The 9412-nt window shown below is 40.8% G+C and overlaps 1 gene segment (V, D, J or C); it reads right to left on the bottom strand.

Annotated features, from left to right (window-relative positions):
* Positions 1 to 5544: 5544 nt before the first annotated feature.
* LOC118551590 (T-cell receptor gamma chain C region 5/10-13-like) overlaps positions 5545 to 9412 on the bottom strand; it is a 54001-nt gene continuing 50133 nt past the window's right edge. The window contains 2 exon segments of the C gene segment in view: positions 5545 to 6120; positions 7773 to 7820. Of these exon segments, the coding sequence occupies positions 5978 to 6120; positions 7773 to 7820 (191 nt within the window).

Below are 9412 nucleotides of genomic sequence, written 5' to 3'. Positions count from 1 at the left end.
TTTGGTTTTGATATTGTTGATTTCTGCAGGGAGGAAGGTATTCCCTAGGGAAAGATGCCACAAATACTGAGTCAGAGTCACTGAGGAATTCATTGAATTGTTGATTTATTATATTGTACACCTGAAACTAATATAACACTATATGTTAATTATACTTTAGTTTTTTAAGAAAGAGCTTGTTTCTCCCTGTTCTCACTGACACATCCTAGAGGTTGTCTGTTTGGTGACAGACATTGTAGCAGGTATGAAGTGGTGTGTCCTTGTTGGTTTCATTTGCCCCTGTGGACTGAATGTTGAAAATATTTTCAGGTGCTTAAGTATTTCATATACCTCCTTTGGAGAAATGTGTATTTTAAGCCTCCTAATATATATTTATTTTTTTATTATGTTATGTTAATCACCATACATTACATCATTAGTTTTTGATGTAGTGTTCCATGATTCATTATTTGTGTATAACACCCAGTGCTCCATGCAGAATGTGCCCTCTTTAATACCTGTGACCAGGCTAACCCATCCTCCCACCCCCCTCCCCTCTAGAACCCTCAGTTTGTTTCTCAGGGTCCATAGTCTCTCATGGTTCGTCTCCCCCTCCGATTTCCCCCGCTTCATTCTTCCCCTCCTGCTATCTTCTTCTTTTTTTTTTTTTTAACATATAATGTATTATTTGTTTCAGAGGTACAGGTCTGTGAGTTATATTCTTTTTTATCTTATTCAGTTGTAAGAATTCTTAATACATTCTTTATACATTCATGGTTTTCTAATTTTTTTAAAAAACATTTGTAATAGTTGCATTGAGGTCTTTGCTAAAGAAAATATCTGGACACACTCAAGGACAGTTTGTATTGAGTTGTGGTGGGGTTTCCCCCTAATAATATTGGCACTTTTCCAATTCTTTGCCTGTCCTATTTTGAGTGCTGTGAATTGTGTAAGACTGTTGAATCACAGACCTGTACCTATTTTGTTTGTTGAAAATATTTTGTTGAAATTATATTGTAGCAACTCTAGATTGTGAGTTTTCCCTAAAAGGTTGCTTTCATTTCTGTTTGTATGCTGAGAAAGTTGCTTGGACTTAATCTGTGATATTATATCCTGCAGTATGTGGCTACCTTTGACTCTCCTGTTTTCTTTTTAAATTATTTTCTTCCTCAGCCTAGCTTCCTGGGCATCACCCATGTCTACATAGCTTAGTAGTCACCAAGATTACCTAGGGTTGTGTCCCAGGAACTTGATTAAGACTTCCATCTTCTGTCAAATGGTTTTGTTGTAGGTATTGGGTAGCACTTTCATATTTTAGGCAATTAGCACATAGACCATATGTGCTAAAGGGTAAGTCTTCCGAGCTTATACTTTTTCTGCGTCTTTTGATGGCTCCTCTGCAAATGCAGATCACCTCAAGGTCGGCCAGCAGTGTGTGGCTGTCTTGGGCTCTTTTGAATCTCTCTAAGCATGCACACAGCTTCAGCCAAGCACATGCTTGCTGCAGCCATGACCACAACCTCAGCAGAGCCCCTGGCCTTCCTGCTTGCACACCACACAGCTTGTCAGCTCGCCTTCACGTTACTCCCCACCCCAAATTAACTCAGCTCCTTACACTGTGTAACTCTGCTGCCAGTTCTCATGGCCTGTCCTATCTTGGACGAACCTTTATGCCTATGATGCTGGCTGTTGGGAGGGGGAAGAATGGGAGCCACTGTAGGCAAAAAACACCATTGTTGTCTCCTGAATTCTGCAGTTTTTCAAGCATAAACAATCCTCAGACTGTTGCATACATTTGGGCATTTCCCAGCCACTGAAATGGTTAGTTTTGTTGATCTAATCCAGGTTTATTTTTGTCATCCATGAGAAGATGTGTTGACCATAGCCAGAGGGCCTTACTAACATTCACTTTTAAATTGTGCAAAGCATACACATTATTATGTTTTAATTAAATGGTTGGCTTTATTTAGGACTCCCAAATAATTCCAAGACATGTCAGCTCCTTGTGGCTCAAATGCCATTAGCTTGACAGGTGGAAAGTAAGCCCGGAAACAGGAAGATGTGGTATGATCATCTTCCTCAGACTCAATTCCAAGTGAGAAGGCATTTAATCTGCCCCAGTGTCTCTACAGCAGTTTAATAGGCTGGAGGGTGAAGGCTTCCAACCGTCATACACATATCTACTTATGTTACCACAGACTTCACCTGAACTGTGAAGTTAAGATGTGGGACAAATCTTTTAAGATTCTCTCTCATTTATTCTCCTCTACCAGATAGGTTCTTGGTGATAATGCAGGCAGACATTCTCAGGAGAAGAAAATATCTTATTTAAGGTATATTATCTGACAAGAGGAAAGCAATTGTGAGGCAGGCTGCTTCCTTTGTGTGTGAGTAGGCTCTATCCCTCACCTGCTACCTTGTCTTCCCATGGCTACTCTTTTTTATGTCCTTTCCCTGAATGTGAGAGTAACACAAGCTTTTTGTAAAAATGTGCATAGAACAAGAATCACAGAACCTGTCCTTCAAACTCTGTGACCACATCACTGCTGACAGTTTAATTTGTCTCTTCTTCATTTTGTGTTTGTATGTTCACATAATTGTGGTCACACAGCCAATATTATTTATACCCTGTTTTAAAAATTATAATGTAAAAGTAATAAAGTCATTTTGCTGTAGAAATTTTGGAATATCCAGAAATGATTGAAGTCACCTGGGTATTTTCTTCTTGTCTTTCTGATTTGCAAATATGTATTTAGGTTTTTATTTTTATAAATATGGTCCTATGGGATATTTACCATACTGTTGTATACTACATAAATATAATTTTAAGAGGACGCAAAATATTGTGGGGAAATATTATAAATATTTAACTTTTCTTCTACTTTCATTTAGATTTTTTTCCTGATTTTAGAGAAAAAAATGTACATAACGGAAAACAAGTATTATTTCACCAGAGATATTTCCTGAAGAAATAACTACAGATTTTAATGACAGAGTCAAATGTGCATTTCTACAAGTCAGATGAGTTCCATCTGTGCTGCTCTGAGAATGGACCAAATGACAGAAGTGCCACCAGGAGGGGTGCGGGAGGTTGAGGCTTAACCAGAAAGAGTTTCTTAAGGTGGAGAAAGGGGCAAGGAGGGTCTGCAGATTCTGGCCTTTGGACCCAAATCTCAAGAATTCAGTGGTGTGGTCACAGAATATCCTGTGTCAAGAGGAGAGTCACATATACACCATGCACACAGATGATGTCTAAGCAAGAGGTGAGCTTACAATTTACCCTGATAAAGAGCTCTTTCCCATGCATGCTGGGCTGAAGCTGTAGCATGGAAGCCAAAGCTCACCCAGAGGTTGGCTCTCAAGCACAGACTAAGAGGAGTGAAGTCTATGGTGAGAATGTGCTGTGAAGTCAGACTGTGAAAGTTAGGGTGGTGATCTCAGAAACAGAGTTTTGTTTCCACCAAGGACTAGACAGAGTGGATCCCGGGACTGGGCACCTTCTCTCTATCCTGCTTGGGTGGTGTGGGGAGTGGGGACACTTGCTCTTTATACTCACATTACTGAACTGTCCTCCTCTGCTGGACCCCCAGCATACTTGTATGATGTGTATGTCTTCTATTGAGCCTTGCTCAGCCTGACTCTATAGCCACTTGTCCCAATACAAGGACTGAGATGACTCAGTCTATGACATTCAATGACAGAGTTGAACTCAGGGCCTCCATATGTCTGTGTTCTTGTGAGGAAAGAAGCACCTGCTGTTGTGATGTCTACAGTCTACTTGTGCTGGTAGCTTCATGGGCGTGGGTCTCGTGTCACCCTGTCCACACTGACAAAATGAGACAGAAAGTCAGAGCCTCAGTAAATCACCTGCCATGCAAAAATGCAGATCCTGGTGGAATGTCGGGGATCACCTAATGCTACAAGAAGTCTGTGTGCTGTTTCCTTCAGAGCAGTGTCATCGGAGTGGACTGAGGGAGCAGCGTCTCAATAGTCCTGGTCATACGATCCCAACTCACATAGCAGGTACTGGAATGAACGTGGTATAAAATAGGGGGACACCCCACCCACAGCCTCACAGTATGTTTGACAGCATGAGCATGTGCAGATGGATATGTTCTTTCCATTAGCTGTGGCCTTTTGGAAGTGAGCAAAGTCAGCTGTGGTTTAACTGTCCTTATTTCATCTTCCAACACCCGAGCCACCGCTTGCACAGCCCCAACCAGCAGGGGCCGGTTTGACTTCAAGCATTTTCCACGAATCAACCACATTTGACAGAGCACGTTGACAAAAAGAGCCTGAGAAAATAAACACCATCACCACACCAGCGCCCTCCTGCCCCCCACACTGTCTCCTGCACCACCACCCTCCCCCTCTTCACACCTCCCAGTCCAGGGCAGCCCAGGTCCAGTTGGGGAAGGAAGGTGCTAAGGAGTTGGAAGCCACGGTAGACACTGCCTAGGGGTCCCAGCAGTGACATCAGCCCACACAGCTTTAGTCTCTGCTAGTTCCCCTCTGTGCCTCTGTGCTTTCCACGTGCAGAAACAGTTCCATATCTCTAAGTAGAGGCCCAGGCATTTGTCCAAACAGATCTGAACAAATTTTTGAGAATCAAAGAGTAGATTGAACTTAAATTTCTTCTTCCTTTATCTGCTGGGTCTTATGTTGTTTCCACAGGGAACCTCTACTTGGTTTCCAAAAGCACCTGTTTCACAGAAACTGAAGCTGATTGTAAGTAAACAAAAAAAATCCATCCCAATTTGAAATGAGGCATTGTTTGAATTCTAATATATAAAAGTTATTACACTAAATGCATTCATAGTGAAAACAGAAAAATATACAACCACTAATTTTTTCACCAACTTACCACACACTGAACATTTTGTTTTACACCCATGTTTGTAGAAATATACACATACATGTAAATGAATGTCCAATTTGTAGTGTGTGTGCGTGTGTGTTTCTGTTATTTCTAACTTAGAGTTGCCAACAGTAGATGCAAATGCTATTGAGGACTTGCATGTACCCAACAAAATCAAATCATCACATCTACACAACTCCAGGAGACAGAGCACACTGTATCTTCATTTTACAGTTGATAAAATTATGGCACAGAGAGTTCATATAGCTATAGACTCAAGCCCTTGGGATTCAAAGTTCAAACTCTTAACCCCTCCACCACCCCACCCTTCCAGTGTTAGTGCAGCTCTCATGGGGTTCTTGTGAGATCAGGAAACATGGTGTCCGTGACACACTGGGATAGGTCTGAGCACGCCCGCCAGTCATGCGAAATATTATACTGTCACCGCCAGAGTGTCTTACACAAAATGAGTCTGAATCTGCTGATCTTTGAAGGAGAAATAGCCTGGGCACCTCCACTGGTTGTGACTCCCTTGGGGCCAGTGCCCCAAAGAAGGCATCATAAGGACTATGTGAGGGAAAGAATTAGAAAAGTAGAATTGACCATTATTACAACCAATGCTGAATTGGTTGGCTCAGTTGTCATGCTGTCCCTTACGTGGGACTCTCAGTTAGATTGCACCAAATGAAAGAACACAGAAGCAAAAGTAGATTTTTTATTTCTTTTATTGTGCCCATTATGAAAAACAGTAAAGCTTCAGGTAGCAAGGATGGTGGCTTCCAGGTATGTAAAATAAAAGGCTTCCAGGTAATCATCCAAGGGACTGCATGCTTCTGTACTCAGAGGCATGGGGACTGGGTGGCTGAGGAGCTGGTGGACATTAAGGAGAGAGTGGTGCTAAAGCCCCTGTGGCCCCCCGGTCTCACCCCTGAGTCATGGCAGCATTTGTTCTTGCTGTAGAGTGAAAGTTTCTGTTTTCCCAGTGGTTTGTAAACCTGTTCTTCAGTAATGACACAGTAGAAAAAGACACATGTGAACTGAAATAACCCAATCTCAGAAAGGAGCCACATTAGATCACTAGCAGACACTTTTAGGGACAATAGCCAGTGGGAAGAAGTGGAACTTTGGTGCCACCATGTGTTAGGAACTCTTTCCATTGCCATAGAGTGCTGGTCTCCCAAGCAGACAGATGGCGATGATGGTGGAGTAGACCAGGCTCTTCACAAGGAGGAGGAGGTAGGTGTAATAGGCAGAGGTGTTCATGAGTTGCAGCTGCAGAGTGTCTGAAAGAAGCATTTTATTAATTTCATGTGTTGTTCTGAAAGGCTAGGACTTATTAATGGGAGAGAGGTGACAGTATACATTTCTGATGACTTAGTTGAAGTGACACTCACACCAGCACAATGGATAGTAAACACCTACATCACCATCACCACCACCACTACCACCACTGAGACAACTCAGAACCCAGTTTGCAGGTCAAGTAAGTCAAACACGTGTGAAATTCACCTAGAATTTCCAAGGTATTAAAAAGTAAAGTTGTGTTTATAATGAATGAATCCAATGGGAAAAAAGGCATTGGTGATAAATATCTTTTAGCATTTCTTCAACCCCACTGTGTCTCTAAGTAAGAATAAGAGGCACTATCCATTAAGTACAAGCTAAATGTCACTTATTTTGAGAACTTTGTGTGCAAAGCTTAAATCTTATTTAATTTTCCAATAACCTTTGAGATTATAATTTTCATTCCCATTTTACAAATAAACTGGACAGAGAGAGAAGCCATTTGCCTGATTCCATGCAACTAGTAAATACTAGAATCCAGATTTCAATCCCTGCAACACAGCATTTAAGAAGACTTTTGCAGCTGCTCTGTAATTCTGCATCTCCAAGTGCAATAAATACCAACAACTTCAAAATGATGAAGCAAAACTATAAAGTGGGATGAAGATGATAATGAAGAAGATGATGATGATGATGATGATGATTAGAGTCAAGAAGTCCCTTGATATTGAACATGGAGGGTGGATCAGCAGGGCTAGAACCAATGCTCTTCATCATTACCTTTGTTCAAATGGGGAGAAAGAGCCAGGAGCTAGTACTTATGATGTAGCATCTAAATGAGATGCCTATGCATTCTACATTCTACATATGCCATGTAATATCTTCTATAACTGAATTAGGTGGTATTTGTGTCATTTTTGGTGGGTTCAAAAAAATGTAAATAGTTTACCCATACTCATGCAGCTGATAATTAAAAGAATGGAGTTTAAGTCCAGTCTGTGACACTTGAAACCCAGGACTCACATCCCCTCCTGTGTGCACCTGTCTCAGGGCCTTGGCTTTGGGATTTCAGGAAGGATAAAAACTAAGGAAGTACATGAACTCTTGATTCAGATGGTCTGGGATGAAGCCATCGATCTCACTGTGTAGCATGGAGACTTAAATAATTTCTGTTCATTGCCTTCATGTGTAAAATGGGAATAAACTTGGCAGTGACTCTTACGGGAATTAAACAAAACGCACTTACAGGGCAGCAAAACACCTTCTGTACAAGAAGCTCTCAGTGTCAGTTCATGTTATTAACCACCAGCAAGAACAAAGACTTAAAAATACCTAGAAGCAACTTGATATCATGTTTTCCTCAGTCAGTAGAAACAAAGGTCACAGAAGTGAATGAAGTCCATTGTTGAAAGAATTCAGAGCACATCACTGCACCCCTAATTTATAGTCCTCTCACACCCAAACCTGCATTTACTGTGTGAAGAACACTCCTGAGAAATGATGGATTGACTTTAAATATCACTCAATCTATTTTGCAAGATTTAGCCGTTCTGAGGTTTCTCCCTGAAGCCAGGGAAGTTCAAAAGTTATGTTGATCAGTTGGAAAAAATGCTATAGCATAACATAAAGGCAAACATAGACAAAAACTTACTGTTTTCATCATTCAGAGAATCTTTTGTGGAGTTAATAACAGTGAGCTCTAAAAGAAATGAAAACATGTATTACTCAATTGTTCATCTCCTTCTTTGACATTGTCTGGGCTGTGGATAGATGATAGATAGATGACAGATAAATGATGATAGATAGATGATGATAGATAGATAGATAGATGATAGATAGGTAGATAGATAGATGATAAATAGATAACAGTTAGTCAACAGAGAGGACAGCCATTACTAATTTGAGCCCCACAATTCCCGAAATGGTTGGTCTGATTCTGTGTAATTCAGTAGATTCAGTGAGTAAGTTCCTAGTGCTGACTTGGAAATTCCCATGTCCACAGGTTAAAGGTTGCAGTTCTGGGTGTTGAAATGGCACTTGGGTAGGTATGAAGACATGGTTTACTGACTTGTGGTCTTAAACTAAATGAGTACATTTTGAGCCTGTGGTTTTCCTTTTTAACAACCCTGCCTTTTGATCAAACTCTTAGCTTAACTGAGAGATAGGATCAAAATTGAAGGCATTAACACCACTCCCAGCAACTGCTCTGAAGTTCTCACAGTTTCTGTTGTTACTCTAGGTGATATTCACAGGTATTCACCTTTTTGCTTAACCCTCGTGATGTTCCCAGGTTACCACTTCAGTTTTACAATTTTTGAGTTGGTCATTCTCTTCATTCTTTGTGATGTTCCAGTCTTAAAAAGATCATTTGCTTAGAGATTACTGGCTTTGAATTTGCATGCCAAGCTTTTGAGAGAACATAAAACACCAGGCAGATTGCTATGATGCCTATAAACAGGTTAATTCCCCATATTTGGAGTGCTATTTGATGCCATGGTCTCAAGACTCAAAGCAATTAAAGTCAAATAAGTAAGAAAGACCCTGCTGAAGAAGCCCCTCTGTTAAGCCAAGTGGTTTGCACCCTGATCTGATCTTATTGGGTTTTAACTTCCCCAATAGTGTTCATCTGAGTATAGCACATGGTGCTGCCTACAGCACAGATCCAGCCTTGCTCAGCTGAGTCATAATCAAGGGCTATCTTACTTTCAAGAACTGCTTTGGTCAGAGTCTAAGGATTTTTATTGGTTACCCATTGCTTTCGGAGGGATTCTGCAACAATTTTAAGAATGGAGGAGAAAGTCTTGATCATACCTCATTTCCAGCTATCCCTAACCAGGGAAGTAGGGCCAGCCAAAGGAGTGAATCCTGGTGGCTTCTTGGTAGTCCTACTAACTTAGGATATATCTTTAGGGGAGTCAACCAATGAGATGTCTTATTTACCTTGAGAAAAATTAGGACTAGGGTTAGATTTTCTGCTAGCCTGAAATAAAATATTGCTCTAAATTCCAGAGGTTAACCCCCTTGGCAATGACCAGGGAAATATAGGCTATTGCCAGAGTAAAAGAAAAAAGGGAGAAAGGATTTCATATTTAGTTAAAGTATGAAGTCTTGAACCCCTGTTTAGGTGAAAGCAGTCTGTTTGGATGTCAGCTACTTTTCTTACTCTAAATTGATTCAGAAACTCTATGTCTGGGCAGGACCAGGTGTCAGGTGGAGACTTCTGTAGCTGTGAGATGTGTACAAGGTTCAACCTTTAGGTTTTTTTTTTATTTAATTTAATTGTATTATGTT

Source organism: Halichoerus grypus, chromosome 12 (genome assembly GCF_964656455.1).
Source record: "Halichoerus grypus chromosome 12, mHalGry1.hap1.1, whole genome shotgun sequence".
Taxonomy (NCBI): domain Eukaryota; kingdom Metazoa; phylum Chordata; class Mammalia; order Carnivora; family Phocidae; genus Halichoerus; species Halichoerus grypus.
Note: the sequence above shows the minus strand (reverse complement) of the source record. Positions and strands in the feature narration are given on the sequence as shown.